The following is a 21,878-nucleotide window of genomic DNA, read 5'->3' as shown; positions in this document are numbered from 1 at the left end:
ATATATATATATATATATATAATATTACCACTTGTTCTCCTCTCGCCGGCAAAATGGCTCCGCTGCTTCAGGAAGTCTTTTTCGTCGGCCAGTTGAATGTACACCTGCTTAGAGGAAACAACCCTTTATGCGTAGCATACACACACAAGCATATCTCAAAGAAAAACATGATTACACGCACAAACACCTACATAAGCTTTCTCTTCTTCTGACATTAATGTCATTACTAACTTTCCTATTTCATCTCATTTCAGTTTACCTACCACTAAAAATATTTCCAATTTTTCTGTCTGTCCCTACGACTAAGCCTCCTACTCCCTTTCTAACTTTCTTGGTTGATGTTAAGTTGAATGAATATCCCTAAGGTGACCTCAGAGTTACATATATCTATTTCAGCCTTCAACTCCAAGTCTCCTGGCCACCCCTATCTCGTCTTAGAAACTTGTAGACTACTCTGGGGAAAACACCAGGCTGCCTTAGCTTACCGAGAACTTTCACCCACCCCGGAGAATGAACAACCTAGTATCGACTATGAGCAGCCTCTTCAAGAGGCAAGATGACGACGTCGACTTGGCTGTCTCCGCCATGAATGCTCTGTTGGAAGCGTCTGTTGTTTCCCGTGAGCAAATAGACGTCGGGGCTCCCACACCTTCAGAGTCCCCAGCATTTTCCCACGATTTAACTCTATTCAGAGTCAAACGAGGAGCAAGAAGGAAAATTTGAATTAGAAATATTGACTCAAACAGGTAATTTTGCAATTGGTAATCTGTATCCAACTACGACGGTTGCAGAACTGAAAGCGGTCATAAGTGACAAGAGAGGTATTCCAGTTGATCAGCAACGTAACATATTTAATGGAAAACGGTTGAAGAACCGCAGCACCCTCAAGGACTGCGCTGTGAGCGCAGGGTCTCAGATACATCTGATTCTTCGTCTTGGTGGGGCTTGGTGGTTGTGCCCAGGCCCTAGCTTATTGGATCCACAGATCCACTACGACTTACTCACACCAGGGACGCCGGGACTTTCTTTTCAAGTGGAAATGAAAGACACAAACGCCTCTATGGATGGAAGCGACATGTGCTCATGGTGAGAACAATTTATGATGTCTTGCTTTGCAACCTGGATTACAATGATGCATGAAATTGTGGTTTTCGTGGTGGTGTTTGGGGGAGAGGTTGCAGTAGTATTTAGTGATAATAGTGGCTTCTGTTTGTGTGTGTGTGTGTGTGTGTGTGTGTGTGTGTGTGTGTGTGTGTGTGTGTGTGTGTGTGTGTGTGTGTGTGTGTGTCTTTGGTAGTTGTCGCCGTACTCTTTTTCGGTGTCTTTATGAGAGGGACCTGAGTGAAGAACCAGCGTGGAGCAGTAATAATGATGATGATGACAGTTGCATATCCGATGTTAAAAAGATCGTGCCATCATTCTAGATCTTATATATATACATGTATATGTATATATGTATATATGTATATGTATATATATATATGTATATATATATGTATATGTATATATATATATGTATATATATATGTATATGTATATATATATGTATATATATATGTATATTGATAAGTATTTTAGACAAATTATTTGAATGATGGAGAACAAACGCAGGGGAAGGCTCGGAACCCTAAACACTAACGTTCTACGGAATCTACGCGAACGAAACGTTAGTGTTGAGGGTTCCGTGCCTTCCCCTGTGATTATGTTCTCCATCATTCAAATAATGTATATATATATATATATATATATATATATATATATATATATATATATATATTATGTATATATATACATATATATATATACTGTATATATATATATGTATATATATATATATATATATAGATATATATATTGTTATGCCACCGAATCTCCTTCAACTCTCAATCCTGGTAACTTACAGGCTCCGAGAGTCATAACAAAGAGAATTTCAAAGTGAGACGACTTGAACCCAGAAGATAACTAAGCTCTTTATTAATTTGCATTTGTCTGTTTCTCCAAGTGCATTCTTTACCTCCTCGTATTTAATAATAATTCAATATTTCAAGAATTTGCCAGAAAGAGAAACTTAATACATTATATATATACATATATATATATACATATATATATAAGAACATAAGAACATAAGAAATAAAGGAGACTGCAAAAGACCATAAGGCCTACACTAGGCAGCTCCGTATCCATCACCACCTGTCGTCCCCATCCATAAAGTTGTCTAATCGTTTTTTAAAACAACTGATAGTTTCAGCGCTTACTACGTGGTTACTAAGTTTATTCCATTCATCGACCACCCTATTTGTAAACCAATTCTTGCCTATTTCCTTCTTAAATCTAAATTTGTCCAGTTTATACCCATTACTGCGAGTCCTGCCCTGTTGTTTTATTATGATGACCTTGTTTGCATCACCCTTGTTATAGCCTTTGATCCACTTGAACACTTCTATTAGATCACCCCGCACTCTGCGTCTTTCCAGAGAGTGTAAGTTTAGGTGCCTAAGCCTCTCTTCGTAAGGCAAATTTCCGAGTCCTTGTATCATTTTGGTCATTCTTCTCTGTACTGATTCTAGTGAATTTATGTCCATTTTGTAGGACGGAGACCAAAACTGTACCGCATAGTCAAGGATGGGTCTAACTATCGCTAGATAGAGTTTAATAATTACCTCTGCACTTCTATTTGTTACCGTCCTAGCAATGAAGCCTAATACTCTATTTGCTTTATTTCTGGCGCTAATGCACTGCTTCCTGGTTTTAAGGTCCGGACTCACCAGAACTCCCAAGTCCCTCTCGCACTCAGATTTTTCTAAGAACGTGCCATCTAAGTTGTATCTATTTTCGGGGTTGTGTAGCCCTACGTTTAACACGCTACACTTAGAGATATTGAAGTTCATTTGCCATTTCACCGACCATGTTAACAGTTTATTAAGATCATCCTGCAGAATCTGGGCGTCTTCTCCTGACCTAATTAGGCGTCCTATTTTAGTGTCGTCCGCAAACTTACTAACATCACTATTCAACCCATCGTCTAAGTCGTTTATATACATAATGAACAATAAGGGACCCAAAACCGAGCCCTGGGGGACCCCGCTAGTAACATTGCCCCACCTAGATTTTATTCCATTTATGGTGACCCGCTGTTTTCTGTTACTAATCCAAGCTCTAATCCATTCTAACACTTTTCCTCCTATGCCATGGGCTTTGATTTTATTTAGTAGTCTCTGGTGTGGCACTTTGTCGAACGCTTTGCTAAAGTCAAGGTAAATAACATCGTAATTTTCATTGTTGTCTGACGCCTTATATACCTTAGTGTAAAAGGATAGAAGATTAGTCACGCATGACTTACCTTTGGAGAAACCATGCTGTGAATCACGAATTAAATTATGCCCTTCAATGTGTTCTCTGAGTCTATTTACTATTATTGATTCAAGCATTTTTCCTATAACCGATGTCAAACTGATTGGCCTGTAGTTGCATATGGTCGATCTATCTCCCTTCTTAAAAACAGGAACAACGTTTGCCTGCCTCCAAGCAGTTGGAACAGAACCAGTGTCTACCGATTTATTGAATATTTCAGTTAACTGGTCGCAGATTTCAAATTTACACTCTTTAAGCATTCTTGGAAAAATTTCGTCCGGACCCGGAGATTTTGTAGCTTTAAGTCTGTCAATCTGCTTGATAACTTCTTCTTTACTAATACTGATATTAGTTAGGCTATTTTCTTCATCCCCTCTGAAAATCGGATCGCAGTCAGGTACTTTATCTAACCTCTCATTAGTAAACACCGATAGAAAATAATTGTTAAACTCCTCACTCATTTTTTCTTCCGATTCTATCATGACATTTTCATCGTTTTTAATTGGTCCTATTCTTTCTTTATTTTTTGTTCTATAGAGGTGAAAGAAACCCTTTGGGTTTGATTTTGCTTGACTGGCAACCTTGATTTCATAATTACGTTTCGCTGAACGTGTATTCCTTTTAACCAGCTTTGCCATTTCGTTATATCTTGATCTAAGGTGTGATTCCCCGTTTTTTATTTTTACGTAAAGTCCTCTTTTAATTCCGATCTCATGTTTCAATCTGTCCGTCATCCATTTGGGAGTATTACTATTTTTTCGTATTGACTTTAGGGGGATAAATGTGTTTTGTGCATTAATAATTAGATCTGCCAGATTGCTATACATCTCATCCAAAGTACTGACCTGATTTTTGGGCCGTCGCCCCGAATCGACCTGACCCAAGGCACGCGCATCAATCTCTTTGACCCAGACCTGATCTAAGGTATGCGTATTTCTCTCTTTGACCCAGACCTGACCCAAGGTACGCGTATCCTCCTTGACCCACTTCTGATTATCAGCCCCGCAACGAGAATCAAGAATGTTTGAAACGTCCGGATTGTTTTTCGTATTCAATTTCAAATAGGTTTTTATATTGTCAAAGTTTGCTTTCCTGAAGTCTGGTACTTGAACGTTATTTGTACTTTTTATTTTTTCCCAGATAATATTAAATCTTATTTCTTGATGATCGCTAAAGCCTAGACTATCGCCCACTATTATGCTGCTAATTTGGTGCTCATTTTTTGTTAGAATTAAGTCCAGGGTATTTTGTCCCCTCGTAGGATCGGTAATCATTTGTTTTAGGAAATTATCCTGCACCACATCTAGGAATTGTTTCGCTTCATGATCTCCTATTAAGGTTTCCCAGTCAATGTTTCTATAGTTAAAATCTCCCATGATTACAACGTTTTTGTACTGGGACGCTCTGTGAATTTCATGAATTAGGGAATCAGTCTGCTCAATGCTAAGGTTAGGAGGTCTATACAAGACGCCAATAATAACTTTCTTATTCTTGCCTATAATCTCTACCCAAATAGATTCCGTACAGTCCTCTTCCTTAATCGAATTGTTGATAATACAGTTTAATGTATTTTTAACGAAAAGTGCTACACCTCCCCCATTCCTGCCGACCCTATCCTTATGAAAAAACTTATATCCTTCTATTTCGATTTCCGGAAGGAAATGTTTATCAGCCATGTTGATCCAGGATTCAGTAATGGCTATAATATCGAAATTTTCTACGCATGCTTTACCTCGCAGCAAATCAATTTTGTTAATTATGCTCCTACTATTTGTATAGTAAACTTTAAGTTTATCTTCCCTCCACCTGCTTTGGTGATTTTTTGTACAGTCCTCTAAGTTGTTTCTATTTCCTAAACTATATTCCGATACTTCCCCCCCTACTCCCACATAATCTACCCGAAAAAACCCTGTAGGATGCCTACTTCTCGCTCAAGGGATTCAGCAAGGAGCCGAAATCCTTTGGGAGACAAGTGCACTCCGTCCCTTGTGTATAGGTGATTCTTACCATAAAAGCGGTCCCAGTTGTCGACAAATGCCCATCCATTAGCCTTACAATGTTTTGCCAGCCTGCAATTCATTGCAATAGCCCTGGAATGCCACATGCCTCCAACTCTACGCCTCGGAAGGATTCCACATACTACAGGAACACCTCCCCTATTTCTGATCTTGTCTAGCGCATCTCGGTACCGCGCAAATAATTCCTCACTTCCTACCTTACCTATATCATTTCCTCCGGCACTTAAGCAAACTACTGGGTCCTTACCTTCCCCTACTAGACACTCTTCAATCCTATCTCTAACATCACCTATGCCCGCGCCGGGGAAACACACCTGCGTCCTATGCTTCCTATCTTTGTCGCAGAAAACCCTGTCTAAATACCTCACTTGACTGTCTCCTACTACCAAAATCTTACCTGTGGGCAGGGATCCAGCGTCTGCCCTTTTCTTCATCTCTTGGATTTCATTAGTTCCTTCTTCCTGCAGATTTGCCAGCACTTGAAACGAGTTTTTGCATTTCAGTGGGGCTGGTGAGGAATTTTTTCCACTTTTCCGCATCTTATTTCTCACCGTATTCCATCCATGCTCATCGCTAATATTGCCTTCCGTATCATGGGCCTTCGAGCGGAGAACTCGATTCTCCTCCTTAAGGCACTTAACAGCATCCTCCAAGGCTTCAATTCTACTAAGTAGAGATTGTACCTCTTCGGTGCTGAACACAGTGACACGTTCACTCGCCATATCGCTAACTGAAGCAGCTACCCGGTTTGACCTGACCTGAGTAGACATATATATATATATATATACTGCATATATATATATATATACTGTATATATATATTATACATATATATAATATATATATATATATATATATATATATATATATATATATATATATACACACACACGCACACTCATATACAGTATAAGGGAGGTAGCTAAGTCAGGGGAACGTACGTATACCCACCCATTTCACTCCCTCCACCCCACCCATCTGAGCTCCTCATGGATGACGGGTCATCCCTGCATCCGCCAACTAACTTGGATCAAACGCAATGCAGGAAGACAGAGTACATCTACAGGAATGCCGCTTCACTTAATCAGAAACAAAGGCATAAAATCCATTCCCATCCATTCCATCCCCACATACTCCACTCCCACTCACCCCGCTCCCTCCCTCTCATCTTGGCTCCCTTTGGATGACTGGTCATTCCTACATCTCGCCCATTGTCCTGGGTCAGAAGCAATGTAGCAATACACACCACATCCAGAGCAAGGTTGATTCATTTAATCAGCGACCTCCCTTCTCCGTCCCCTCATGCAAATTAAGAGAAGACTGGGAGAAATTCCTTTGTGCTGCGTCAAAATATACTTCATACTTACCTCCATCCCCCACCCATTCCCTTCCATGCATCACATCACCCATACACAACGATCCTCCACTCTCTCTACCTTTATGTTTAAAACGTAAAGTTTACAATCAGTGCATTCTGGCAGCAAAAATCTACGGGCGTGAGACTTGGAAACTAACGAAGGCGATGGAAACAAAACTAAGGACTGCACAGAGGAGAATGGAGAGATTAATGATGGGAATAACGTTGAGAGACCGAAAGAGAGCAAGTTGGGTGAGAGAGCAGACTAGAGTGAAATACAGTATATTGTGGAGGCGGTAAAAGAGAGGAAGTGGGACTGGGCAGGTTAGTGCGAACGACTGATGAGCGATGGAGCAAATGTGTTAATGAGTGGATGCCGCGAGACAGGAAGCGTGGAAGAGGGAGACCAGACAGAAGGTGGAGAGACAAGATAGAGGAGTTTGCAGAAGTAACATGACAGAGGTTGGCGCGGTCGTACGAATCATGGAATACTATGAAAGGGGCCTTTGTTCAGCAGTGGACTCGTGATAAATTATTTGATATATATATACACACATATATGTATGTGTGTGTGTGTGTGTGTGTGTGTGTGTGTGTGTGTGTGTGTGTGTGTGTTGAGAAATAGACATCTGGGAATGAATGCAAAGAGGACACTGTATGGGACAGAAATTTGGAATATAAGAGAGGCAGAGAGGAAAAGTTAAATGAGTTTGAGATGAAATGTCTGAGAAGTATAGTATGGGTTACAACACTGGGCTGAATGAGAAACGAGGAGGTGAGGAGAATAATGTGGGTGGTAAAGGAGATGACAGGACTTATGAAAGAGTATTTGAATGGTTTAGATACACGGGAAGAATGAGTGAAGAAAGATTAGTAGAAAAGGTGTGGAAGCCAAAGACATATGGACTGAACTTACGGGGACGACCGAGGATAAGATGGATGGATGGACGAAAGGGGCTTTGAGCAAGAGGGGAATGTCTGTTGAGCAAGGAAGGGAGAAGGGAGGAGATAGGGATGAGTGGAGAATGGATGGGTATAAATGATTCCATGATGAAAGGAAGGGAGGGGACAGGAGACAGAGAAGGATTAGGGAGTGTGTATGTGTGAGTGATATTTTGCCGTAGCCCCAAGGGATTTCTCCCCGTCCTCTCCTCTTCCGCATAAGACGACAGAGAGGGAGGGTCGCCGATTAAGTGAAGCGGCTTGCTGTGGATGTACTGTGTCTTGCTACATTGCTTCTGAACCAGGGAAGTGGGCGGGAGATAGGAATGACAGGTTTGACATGACAGCAAATGTCCGTTAACTGATGCACAATTGTTACCCTTTTCAGGCAAAACACAGAAGTCCGTGACATACCAGTTTCGAATCAGTTGGAACCTAGTCTGCAGTAATATTCCTAGGTGCGTCAAGCAATTTACAAAGGATTACAAAGGCGGATCATGCCGACAGATCTTTTGGTCCATAACTAGGTCGGATGCGAGAAAAAGAAATATATATATATATATATATATATATATATATATATATATATATATTTATATATATATATATATATATTATAAAACCAGATAAAATAAAATAGAAATCATAATAATATAAATAATAATGAATAAGATAAATAATACATAGGTATAATTAAATGATAAACAAACAGGTAAATAGGAAATAATAATAAACTGACAAATAAATAACAATAAATGGAAATCAAGCAAATAATAAATAAACAGACAAATGATAACAATCAAATAATATAAAATAAATCACACCATTACAGCATCTTGCTTAAATGTTTATCTAAACGAATCTTAAAGCTTCGAACTGAACTACATTTCACTGCCTCTGCAGGAAGTTTATTCCATTCATTAACTACACGGTTGGCGAAGTTGTTTCTACCCACTTCCAAATTAACCAAGTGCTGAAACCACCCTGGTCATTGAATCTCAATACATTGACAGATTAGAAAAAGTACAACGGCGAAACAAAAAACTAATTCCAAATATCAAGAATAAATCATACAAAAATCGACTAAAACATGAATCTGTTTTTTGCCTTAAATAAGCGTAGACTCAGAGGTGACTTGACACAGGTCTTTAAGATTCTAAAGAGAATTGACAACATCAAAAAGTGACAAAATTTTCACACAAAATGAGAATCCGACAAGAAATAATGGTCTCAAAATGTCAAGAAATAGGTTAATTGGAAGTGGATGGAAACAACCTTATGAGCCAAAAGGTCTCCTGTTGGCATACTTCTCTGCAATCCTTTGTAAAACTATTGTTCCCGAGCAACTTCATTGTCTGGTGGATTATTTCGACGCAACCTGCGTGTCTGGAGGATATTGCAGTATCCAGATGCCTCCAGCACGTCCCCAATATACATCATTACAATCTAAACAATGTAATCTATAAACTCCACGAGTTTTATTACCTTGTTTAGATTGTAATGGTGTATATTGGGTAGAGACCTCACCGTCAGAATAAAAGAGCACAAGTGTTCAGTCAAATATGGGCAAGAAATCTCTGCCGTATTTCAGCATGTCGCCAAGAAAAACCATCGAATAAATGGGACGACGCTGAAATAATTTGTAAATCTAAATGCAGTTTTAGAAGAAAAATAAAAGAATCCTTGTTATTAATTAATTTTCCCAAATATAATATCTCCAATGGCCAATGGTCACCAGACTGCATAAATTCCTTAGATCTAAATAGACTGCTACCCTCTCCACTAACAGTGGACAAAATCTACCAATCTCCACGTAGCACCGGACACGTGACCTGAGCCATCGTCCCTACCTGTTCACCTCACTACTTTCGTATATATATATATATATATATATATATATATATATATATATATATATATACATCCTTCTCTCCACCAGATAGTGACCGAAATATACGATCTTTTTATTTTCGCCTATTCTTCCCCGAAAGTGGGTGATTAGTATAATTTTACCAGTGTGCTATGAAATTATTTTGTAGTGTTTGTATTGTATCATCCTTATATTATTCTGTTTTTATAATATCTGCCTTACTAAGTATATTAAAACTCCTTTAAATGTAATATTTCATAACATCATTTTTGTATTGTATTTTATACATATTATCTAGTTTAGACAGGCAGGAAGTCTTATAAATGTATTTTGTTGAAGGTGATGCTTTTTTCTGCATTAATAATTTTCTTGCAGATATTCTCTAAAGATCTCACTAATCACCGTGTTGCAGGGTCTAAACTCTGTAGAACTTTTGCGTAGACGGACATAATCCCCGATCCGGATTTCGGCTCATCTGAGCTTTCTTCAGGGAGTGTATCTAGTATCAACTACGCGTGGTATTTGACCACATGAAGTTTTTAGACTGGGGGAGATCACATGATACTTTGAAGATGCCCAAAAATTATCTCCTCAAGCTTCTGGCCTACCCTGTGTTCTCATACTGGGTAGCTCTAATAAATCAGATGCCTGTATATCAAGTTAGGTGTTTTTGTCCTTGATGTAAAGGGCCACGATTATCTTTAATTTTGTCGGGTCGCCGAATTTATAAAGCGGCCTTGCTGTGGATGTGCTGTGTCTTGCGACACTGATTCTGACCCAGGGCAGTGGACAGGATGCAGGGATGACCCGTCATCCAGGTGGTGCCAGGATAGGAGGGAGGGAGGAGGGTGGAGGGGAGTGGAATACATAGGAAATGGAATGGGTGGGAGTGGTTTCTATGCCTTTTTCTTTTTGGCTACCCCCCATGTAGGGGGAAAAAGCCTTTGGTATATGTATGTCATATACGTAATATAATTTAGCACACACGACATAATCTTGGTTATTGTAATAATGTAATATAGACATCATCCTATCTAACCTGTTATTACGATGGAAATAAAATGAGAAAGAGTTTTTTTTTTTTTTTTTTTTTTAAGGTTACGCAATGGTAAAAAAGTAAAAAAAAAAACCCACTGGTTTAGACCCTACAACACGACGATTAGTGAAATATTTAGAAAGTATCTGCTAGAAAATTATTAATGCAGAAAACATTATTTAGTCAATAAATTTTGTATTATGTTAACTTACTCTTACTCAATAAACATGTAGTTTTGATTAAAGATATTTTCTTGTTTTTTTTCGCCTAATTGGGGCTTTTTTATAATTTGGGGCTTTCTTCTGCCTGGGTATTTTCAAGGTGTTTTTTTTTTCGCCAATGAGTTCCCTATGTTGGGTTTTTATCCGCCGGGGCTTTTTTTCCAAACCCCGATCAACAGGGACTCATCGTGCCCTGAAAAGTACGATGGCATTACAAAGCACCATGTGTCTTTTTGAATCTACAACCATTTCACTTTCTGTTTTGTTTGGATATTCCATTGAAACATCGTATTATAACTTACCATGGCCTAGGGGCCACCTGGTGATTTTCTTCGTCTTGTTGGTGGCGCGGTGCGCGTCGACTAAGGGCGTAGCATGGAGGAATAGGTATGAGAATGGAAGGAAAGATAAAGATATATGTTGAGAGGAGACTTGTTCTCTCATAGAACGCGTCTCCTCACTGTGGCACACACTTCGTCGCATTTGAACTTTACATTATCGGGTTTATATGAGGTCTATGACTGGGGTAAATTTCATATCACTCCCCAATCACGAATCACTAACACATCTGGTCAGTTTCAAATCATGTCTTGGACTAAGAAAAAAAGGGGTCCAACGTCGCGCCGAACGGCTAGTGACCTTTGGCCTCTCGTTGCCAAAGGTCTATGGGAGGTACAACTTAATCTTAACGGCGCCGTTTCACAATGACCTCTGTTGCCCCTTTAGTGTGTCTTCTCTTCTCAGCCGTCAGCATTGAGTTCATCCATCCCGCCACCGTGGCTGAGTCTGTCTTGATTTCAATCTCACGTAGCCCCCACTTCTGCGCCAAACTGACTTACTTTACAACTGCGTCCAACTCCGACACATTAATGTGATGGTAGTCTAATTTTTTTCGCTGCCACACCCCATCTTCGACTTCAACACCTCCTATCTCCAAGACTACGCCGATTGTTATGCTGTTAGCATCACACCATATTATTCCCACCTACTGATATTACGAAGAGAGCGAACGCTAGCTACCGCGGACGGGGTGCCTCGTCCCTATGGAGGCGACTAAGTTTTAAATAGCAGCTCCTCATGATTCGAGATTTTGTTTACGACGGAACTAGGCCTCCCCCATAGCTCATCCCTGCTCAGACACTCAACTATCCAACACAGGACCATCTCATAAGGTGGTTCTTCTGGTGGGCGGCACCGCTGGCCCATACATGCAGCCTAGCTCCGGGAACCATTTGGTCTGGTCCCTCACTGTCGACCTTACAAGAATGGATATCTCTCTCCCCCTACATAGGGCAGATCAGGGGCCGAAGACCCCTCTAGCATTACTCTTCAGTTCATAGGGACACGCAAGTTTCCCACCACGACAAAGTGGTTCCCATTAGGGGGTCTAGGGGGTCCTCATCCTCACTGGACGACCACTGGGCCTACACCACCTGTCGTGTGGGTTGTGGGCTGTAGCCCCGGAGGAGTAAAAGTAAGGAAAACCCTGCTGTGTGGGTTGAAAAGCGGGTTTCCAGAAATCACCATCTCCTGCCCCCACCATCACACACCATCGACAGCGTACTTGTTGTTTATTGGAGGAATGAAGTTATTGTTAGTTTGTGGGATAGAAGACTGGCAGCGATTTAAATACAGTATGTCAGTCTTGGCCGCTTCCTTACTCTCGGTATCAGTTCCCGGATGGGGGTTTAACCCAGGGAACACTACTTGGAGGTGTTGAGGTAACAGTTCCCTATAGCCTACTTTTGAGTCTTGATTCCAAATCTCGCCTCCTCCTTCCGAGGCAAAAGCTGCGCGGTTGCGTGTGAACGCCTCCATTGACTTACATTGTAATTGAACCGCCGCGGTTGAAACCGCTAGTGTGAAACCTCGTACCTGGATTCATAGTAGGCGAGGAAAACCTCCTGACAGTACAAATAAAAAAAAAAATGCTGAAAACTAACCATCTCCTATACTATAGGAAGGTTCAGTCAAACAAATAATTCCCACATAATTTAATGATAAACATCTACATAATCTAAAGCATCAAGATGGGAAGTTAATTAGTCAGATGATCATTTTCAACTGTCTCCTTTCTTGCAGACACATATCTACTAATTCTTACAATATAATTTAGTCTTTGGGTAGTGTAAATACAGTGCTTTATAGATGATTACTGGGCCACTTCCTCAGGGATAGTTTGATTGATTGATTTATGACATTTTTGGCTTGAAGGCCAAGTGCCGGAGCCGGTGGGCCATTCAGCGCTCAGGAATAGTTTCAAAAGATCCTCCTCATGGGACAAGTCTGAAAATCAAACCATGTGTTACCATAACATTTCGGAACCAGAATCAGGAATAAATTAAGAAAAAAAAAAAAGTGGACAGAAATGAGTGCTTAAAATGCTTACCATATGAAAATAATCCAAAGTGATCCTATTGTTTGCACATTTGTCATTTATAGCTGTGTCTGTACTGTATCCTTTAGCTGACGTGATTAATACACGTATACTACAGTAACTATAGCCTGGTACCAAAAATGGATACTTGTTGGTAGTAGTCGTGTGATTGATGACTTTGAGGGGGTAAAGATCAGTGTAGGTAGTTAACAACAAAGGATTACAAAGGCGGGGCATGCCGACAGGAGACCTTTTGGTCCATATCTAGGTCGGATGCGAAAAAATCATATTAATAATAATAATTAAATAATAAATGAAAACGATAATAATCTAAATAACAAATAAAATACATAAATAAATGCATAGGTATAGTTAAATAATAAACAAACAGGTAAATAGTAAATAATAATAAATTGACATATAACTAATAATAAATGAAAATCAAACAGACAAATGATAACAAAACAAAAACAAATAATATAAAATAAATCATAATCATTACAGCATCTTGCTTAGGTGTTTATCTAAATGATTCCTAAAGCTTCGAACTGAACTACATTGCACTATCTGTGCAGGAAGTTTATTCCATTCATTAACTACACGGTTGGCGTAGTTGTTTCTACCCACTTCCAAATTGAATCTATTTCCGGGCAGTTTGCGACCATTGTTTCTTGTCTGATTCTCGTTCAATGTGAAAATTTTGTCACTTTTGATGTTGTCAATTCCCTTTATTGTGTACATTGGACAGGATAGCAGTAGGTGCGATATTGCAAGGAGAGCTTTACATTAGCAACTGAGAGGATTGTTTCCTGTCATGTGGTAGCCTTGTGTAAGGTATCAATGTTCTGTTCTTAAGCGGCTCCTAGACGTTTAATATTATTGAGCAATGTGGGTTGCACAATATTTTGGCGCTGGCCCCTACACGGTCAATATTATTGTACAATATTTTGGGTTGTGCAAAAGATTGTGCCGTATGTAGGCAATATTGAAGGTTGTGCAATATATTGCGCAATCGTGAGCGCAGACGTGCAACCACATTGTGCAAACAGTCCTTGCCAGAACGTCATAACGTGAATATGTTGACTGACGGTGATCTCTGTTGCGTGATCATTGCTTATGGCAGCAAGTCATAAGAAAGGAAAGAAAAAAGGCTCGCAGAAGGGCAGATATGTCCATCGTGCTGATTGAAGCAGCAGGTGTTTCCTGAGTTACAAGAAAATTCATTTCGTCAAAATACCACAACGTAGGTTCCACATCCTCTGTACTGGCATCACTTTTCTTGGGATCGCGAATCCTTTTTAATTCTTTCCTGAAGTTTGTTCTCAAAGAATTAACTTTGTTTATTACTTGTTGTTTATCACCATCCGGGTATTTTTCGCGGTGCTTTTCTATCAGCACTTCTTACTGCTCCCCCCTTTTCGCACGATTAGTATAATCTTTGCACTTCACATCCCACAAGGCGGGAAGACTACGGTACACCTCAATAAATTCAGCAATGAATTCTTTTTCGGCTTTCTTGTCACTCATGATAACGCGAGGTTGAGGAGAGACACAACCACCTTACACGACTGCTGGAGAGACACTGACAGGATATTGCGCAATATAGCCTACAGACGACACAATGTTATCCCGTTTGCGCAATATATATAGCCTACAGACGACACAATGTTATCCCGTTTGCGCAATATATTTTCAAGTTTTTGAAAATCACACAATATATTGCACCTTTCAATATTGCCCACACACGATCAATTATATTGCACAAACCAAAATATTGCGCAATAATATTGAACGTCTAGGGGCCGCTTTAAGCGTGGTGGTTGTTGCTATGGGTTGCAGTTTACCAGCGTTTCTATCCTTACAGACAGTCTTGCGCCGCTGTCATGCGTGCTTTTAAATTTCATATGTTAGGTAAACCAAGGGTATTTATAGTTTGGTTTACAGTCCTATTTTCTGGTACAGTCCTATTTTCTGGCGTAAGTTGTGGAGAGATGATAAAGGCAACACTGTTTTGTCACCCAAATTTTGGTGTAGGGTTACCGTTGTTTGAGGGAGAACATAACAGATTAAGAAAGTTATTGTGGCGCGTTATGTATATTGGGAAATCTATAAGTATATGTGATAGTGTGAGGTTTACATTAACAAATGGGAACATCCCTGCCAGGAGGTGGCCATATGTTTCGAAACGTCATAATGTTGATATGAAGATAAGCATGTATATATGTATGGTTGGTTTGAGGTGGCCTGTTCAGTGTTGTTGCCAGCGTCTTTGCTATATATTTAGCATTGTTGATTAACCCATTCAACTCCGATGACAAGATGTCTTGTCATTTGGTCAAATAAAACAAAAAATCATAAAACACCAAAATGTTTGATCAAACACCAGAAAAATATGACGTCAGTCCTCGCTTCGCTGCGAGCGAAGCGAGGATTGACGTCATATTTTTCTGGTGTTTGATCAAACATTTTGGTGTTTTATGATTTTTTGTTTTATTTGACCAAATGACAAGACATCTTGTCATCGGAGTTGAATGGGTTAAAGAACATGGTAATAGTCTATCATTGGCAGTGAAGGAATCAGAAGGGGTGATGCCATTCTTCTAGATGTCTCGGCTGCTTCCTCATTGCCGGGGATGCCTACATGGGAAGCAACCCAGCAGAAGGATATAGACTTGAAGTAGGTAGGGTTTGGAGAATTCATGAATGGGTATTGTGTACCAGTGGATGGCAGGACTTGAGGGAGGTTATTACTTCTAAAGCAATTCATGACTAATATGATTATAGAGGATGTACGGGGGAGAGCTGTGGGCAATATATAAAGCTGTGGGGATGGCAAATAGTTCAGCAGCGAACACAGAGGTAACTGGAGAGATCAAGATCATACTTATTTGGGAACACTGTTGCACAAACCATTCCATGGTTCATACGGGAGCCATCGGTGTATATATTGATATTTTACAAAGGAATACAAAGGCGGAGCATGCCGACAGGAGACCTTTAAGTCCATATCTAGGTCGGATGCGAAAAAAATCATAATAATAATAAAATAATAAATACAAAACTATATTAATGTAAACAACAAACAAAATACATAAAGAAATGCATAGGTATAGGTATAGTTAAATAACAAACAGGTAAACAGTAAATAATAATAAATTTACATATAACTAATAATAAATGCAAATCAAACAGACAAATGATAACAAAACAAAAACAAATAATGTAAAATAAATCATAATCATTACAGCATCTTACTTAGGTGTTTATCTAAATGATTCTTAAAGCTTCGAATTGAACTACATTGCACTACCTGTGCAGGAAGCCCATTCCCCTCATCAACCACACGGCCGGCAAAGTTGAATGGGTACATAGATGGGAGATTCTTGTTGAATGGTTTTAAATTGCACTTGGTCTTTTGTTAAGTTGGCGGCTGTGGATTTGTAGGTGGGATCTACAGTGAAGGTTTGGCGAGACAAACGAGGTGAAGTCGCGCTCGCTTTAATGTCTCAGTCTCCTCTCTTCACAATCATGGAGCAACCTCAGAGCAGAACTCGGGGGATTGCCAAATTCTTTTTACAGACATAAGTTGGTAGTTGCAACTACACAACTAAAAATAATTTATTTTTTCCTTTATCTAAAAAGTACAATGCATAGACTGACTGGACACTCAGTATCCATGCATGGGATAATATTTACGTAAGATTCACAAAAGATAGGGAACATAAAGGAAATATGTGATAAAGAAATAAAGTGTTGATATATGTTGATCTGGAGGTTAGCAATGTTGGACGGAGACGTCTATTATTTTTTTTATTTTTTTTTTTAGGTGTTTGGTTGTGGTTCGAAGCGCCTGGCTCCTCTTGCCACTGTCAGGTCCGATGACAATGGAGGGTCCCTTGAGAATTAGATCCGAGCACAATGGAGGGTCCATTGAGAGTTGTCTGAAGATGTCGGAGGTCTCTCTCACTCCATATGCGTGCACGCGTGGTGGCTATACAGGGTTTTTGATTGGTTTATTTATATTTCTGGTGCCGCAACATTATGGTCATATGACGCCGCTTCAAAAATGTACAGGCCGAAGGATGGTAAGTCGAAACTTTTTTCATTACAAATAAAATTCTGGTATGGTAAAAATAATTAAGAATTATTTAAAACATGAGTGTGCAAATGGGGAATGGGGTGAGCTAGTAAGATACATTCTGAATAACAACGTTCAAAAGTGGAACTATACTTTCTTCAACAGGCCAGCTTTCTTTCCGAACACAAGTACCCCATGTAGCGGGGAAAGGGCCTCATTCCCAAATATCTGCGAGATGTAGAATATTTCATCCTCATCGCTCAAGCAGGTCCATCAGATTGGGACACTCTACTAGAAGGGGGACTGTCATCACAGAATGGTCGTGTTTCCCGGGACATGAGGTAACTATGTGTGAGACGTGTGTGGTTCGTCCGAAAGCGAGTCAGTGCAGTCTCTGAGCATCGTCCTTGCACATCTCCATATCTCGACGGACGAAAGAGCAAGAGAGGTTATCTCCTCCATAACTCATCCCTGCTCAGACACCCAACTATCCAGCGCAGGGCGACCTCATAAGGTGGTCCCTCTGGTGGGTGGCACCGTTGGCACGTACAGGCAGCCTAGCACCGGGAACTTTTAGGTCTGGTCCCTCACTGACGACCTTGCTAGCTTGGGTAGCCCTCTCCCCCTACAAAGGGCAGAACAGGGCCCGAAGCCCCCTCTAGCCTCGCTCACCAGGCCATAAGGACACGCAAGCCTCCTCCCTCCAACCACCACCACGGCAAGGTGGTTCCCATTAAGAAGCCTCTTGATGAGTAACTGAGGTTGCAATAGTTGGAAAGATCGAGCTGGTGTTGGTAGTCTGGATGCAAAAGAGATGTCTTAGTGATGTTAAGGTGTGGCAGATACCTAGGGGAGGGTGAACCTTCTGCATATAAGCTTTTAAGTGGAGTACTGCGTAAGGCACCTGTGCAGAGGCATAGGACAAGACAGCATATTGGTCCTAGCATATGGAATGATTGATTTCTAGTTCATGGTACCGCAAAATCTAGGTCATACGGCACCGATTACAAACTTTCTAAATGTGGCAAAGATGGTAAACCGAAATTCATATTCTGAATAAAGTTTTGATATGGTCAGATTAAAAAACGTATCTAAAACGTGATAATGAAAATTTGGGAATAGGGTGAATCAATAAGATGGAATAAAAAACGTTCAGAAGTGGAGCTACAATTTCTTAAAAAGGCCAAAGTTCTCCACGAATATGAGCACTTGATTTTCTGGTGAAAAGTGGTCCCTTCCAGAAATCAGTGGGACGCAGAATACCCCGTCCTCACTGTGACAAAGGAAGAGCAACCGCTCCCGCAGGTCCACCAAGCAGTCATCGCGTTGTCGTGTTTCTCGTGACACAAGTCGACAATGCGCGAGACGTGAGCGGGGCCCTTGCACGTGTTCGTATGTCCACGGACGGAAAACAAGAGGTGTCATCACCCCCATCTTTGTGGTGGTTACCAAAACCTCCCAACTGTTCTTCCAAATGGCAAGAACTGTTACCCGCATAGTGTAATGAACTGGAGTCAGGTTAGAAAAAGCAATTCGAGTGTCTCTTTAGCCCTCCTATCGACCCTCTCATTCCCTGGAATCCCCACAAGTGCTGGAACCCAGCAAAATCTTACATCATAGCCTCTACTTTGGAATAGATACAGCCACTCATGAACTGATAAAACATGAAGATCAAGGTAAGAAGGACTAAAATTGTCCATAGCAGAGAGTATGTAACTATGCAAGGAATATAAAGGGTTGCGTCACACCTAGCACACCCACCCACAAGATGGTCACACCATCACAAGCACATATACGATGAAAGATTCTATCACGCGCAATTTTCATGATAGGATATCGACAACTACAAATCAACCTATTATATTCCAATAAAATTAAGTACAGGTGCATGGTTGGCCAACACAACTACGCACATTTACTAATATTATAGATGAGAGTATAAAAGGCACCAAACCAATAGAGCAGCTCCAACTTTGCTATCTGTATCGCCATCATTTTCTCTCTTATTTCATTTTGCATGTTTATCTGTCGTTCCAGCCGTATTCTCTGTCCCCAGCATAAACTCCTGGTTCTTTCCCAGATTGCCACTCATTGCTTTGTTGATGTTCCCCATTTTGTTTGCCTAAGCACCAACAATCTATCTTATAAACAACCCACTGGCAGGTAATCCTTGAACATTTTAATATCTGAACAAAACTGACAAAGTTACTCTAATGACCTCTTCATCCACTTTAGCGATCAGTTGATCGCCATATTCTCTTCAAACCTTCAGTCAAAAATATAAAAACATATAATGTTGTATATTAAGAATTAATTGTAACTGCTGACAACTATGTACAAAAACCGCCAGGTCAACAGATTTGACCTGAGCTGCCCGAGAAAGGCAGCGACGACGGCAGTTGATTAAGGTAGCGAGATCCCGGCGGCATATTCGCGTTGGTGATATCAAGAATGTACCTGACATCTTGAACGCCAAGGTGCAGAATCAGTGGTTATTAGAAGTTAGCACAAATCTAAGAAGGGTTTTATTTTATACCGTTTAATGGAAGTTTCCTACTCCGGGGCAAAGTTCTTAGTGACGGCTCCCCTCCCCCCTCCCCCATCACCACTTCCATCCCTTACAGCCTATTTTAGCTATTGGTTCGCGAAACAATCAAGCAGTTTTTAAAAATTGTATTTAATATTCCTATTGCAGAAAGGATTAGGGAAAAATATTCCATATTATGTTGAACCTATCGCAAAATTCGTATAGTACGGTAAAATATTTAGGGCTCCTTTGACCTTTATAATTATTTTTTCAGCCTTGTGAGCGGCATCTCCAGACTAGAACTGCCGCTCTCCTAAATGTGCCGTCTCGGCATAAGGGCATAAGCCTTCAACATACAAAGCCAAGCTTCTATTCCACAACCGTACTCCAACTTTCTGAGAGTAATTATTCGGTTTAACAGAAGGAGGGTCTGTCTGTCAGTGCACCAAGAGATATATGCCAAAAACCCTTGGGAGTGCTTCCGTAGAATATGACGAAGGAGCTAATGACCCGGATGAACCAAGGGTATGTATTGACCTTGGGATAAACCTAGACATAAACAAAGTCGCTTGTTCTTAGCCTGATGAGAACTTACAAAGTTGCATCACCGTAAAAACATATTTGTTGTGTTTAATGTTTGTATATCTAATGAACTTTTTTTCTTCCAATTCAATTCTTTAGTTACTGTTGTTGTTCGTTTCAATGTGTAGAGGGAGAGATATAAAACACGTCCAGTGCAGTAGTGAAGATTCTGTTCACACGAATAACAAAATACAAAATCTATTCAAATCAAAACAGAATAAGGATGAATGACTCGTAAAACAGCCGTACAAGTGTCTCCTTATTTCATCTATCTATATTTCAAGAGCTTTTTTCCCCTTACAAGAGAAGTAGCCAAATCAGAGGCACGTACTTACTTCCTCGAGGAGCTTCTCCTTATTTCATAAAAGTACGGATTAGCTAAACAGACAGACAGAAGCTGTCTTTGTAAGGCCTGGCTGACTCAAGGCTTCTATAAATCACAATTTGTAATTCATAGAATGATGTAATCGTCTTTACATCATTCTACGCTATCTTATACACACGTCTTATTGACCCAATATATATATATATATATTATATATATATATATATATATATATATATATATATATATATATATATATGTCTGAGGAGTATGATTGGGGTTACTAGGCTAGATAGAGTGAGAAATGAGGAGGTGAAGAGGAGAACAGGGGTGGAAAGGGAGCTGGGAGATAGGTTTGATGAAAGAGTATTAGGATGGTTTGGACACATGGAAAGAATGAGTGAAGAAAGATTAAAAGAGGTGTGGAAGGCAGAGGTGGAAGGTGTGAATATGAGGGGGCGTCCTAGGATGAGATGGATGGGTGGGATAAATGGGCATTACAAAAGAGAGGAATCTCTGTTGAGGAAGGACGGGATAGGACAGATGACAGGGGTGAATGGAGAAGGGTTGTTTATGGATGATGCTGTGATGCATGAGGGGTAGTGGGTGGGTGGGGAAGGAAGTATGTATGAGAAAAAAATTGGACGCAGCCCGAAGGGATTTCTACCCGTCATCTCCTTTTCTGCATGAGGGGGCGGAGAGGGAGGGGGGGGGTCGCCGAATTTATGAAGCGGCCTTGCTGTGGATGTGCTGCGTCTTGTGACACTGCCTCTGACCCAGGGCAGTGGACAGGATGCAGGGATAGCCCGTCACCCAGGAGGTGCCAAGATGAGAGGGAAGGAGGAGGGTGGAGGGGAGTGGAATATGTAGGGAATGGAATGGGGAGTGGTTTCTATAACTTTTTCTTTTTAGCTACCTCCCGTGTAAGGGGTAAAAGCCTTTGGTATAATATATATATATATATATATATATATATATATATATATATATATATATATATATATATATATATATATATATATATACTCGTATATATGATTCAACATGGTCTTGGATCACGTATTGGACTCATGATCGACAGTTATTAACCTCCCGGATGAGAGCTCAAAGCTCGTATGACCGATCTATGGGTAATACTGTGACCTTACACGCACACACACACACCGAACTCCCCGCCCACAAGAGTTGAAG

At 40.3% G+C, this 21,878-nt stretch overlaps 2 protein-coding genes across 2 annotated transcripts in view; one reads left to right on the top strand and one right to left on the bottom strand.

The window, feature by feature from the left end:
• Nucleotides 1–585: 585 nt before the first annotated feature.
• LOC143040499 (polyubiquitin-like) lies at nt 586–8,120 on the top strand. The gene is made up of 3 exons (XM_076211591.1): nt 586–619; nt 747–1,086; nt 8,060–8,120. The coding sequence occupies exons 1-3, from the start codon at nt 586–588 to the stop codon at nt 8,118–8,120; spliced, it is 435 nt and encodes a 144-aa protein (XP_076067706.1).
• Nucleotides 8,121–12,816: 4,696 nt separating this feature from the next.
• LOC143040342 (pyruvate kinase-like) overlaps nt 12,817–21,878 on the bottom strand; it is a gene marked incomplete at its 5' end in the record, with an annotated part of 60,486 nt that continues 51,424 nt past the window's right edge. The window contains 1 exon segment of the mRNA XM_076211304.1: nt 12,817–13,084. Within this exon segment, the coding sequence (XP_076067419.1) occupies nt 13,072–13,084 (13 nt within the window).

Source organism: Oratosquilla oratoria, chromosome 28 (genome assembly GCF_046742065.1).
Source record: "Oratosquilla oratoria isolate Oo_2021 chromosome 28, ASM4674206v1, whole genome shotgun sequence".
NCBI classification, from domain to species: Eukaryota; Metazoa; Arthropoda; class Malacostraca; order Stomatopoda; family Squillidae; genus Oratosquilla; species Oratosquilla oratoria.
Note: the sequence above shows the minus strand (reverse complement) of the source record. Positions and strands in the feature narration are given on the sequence as shown.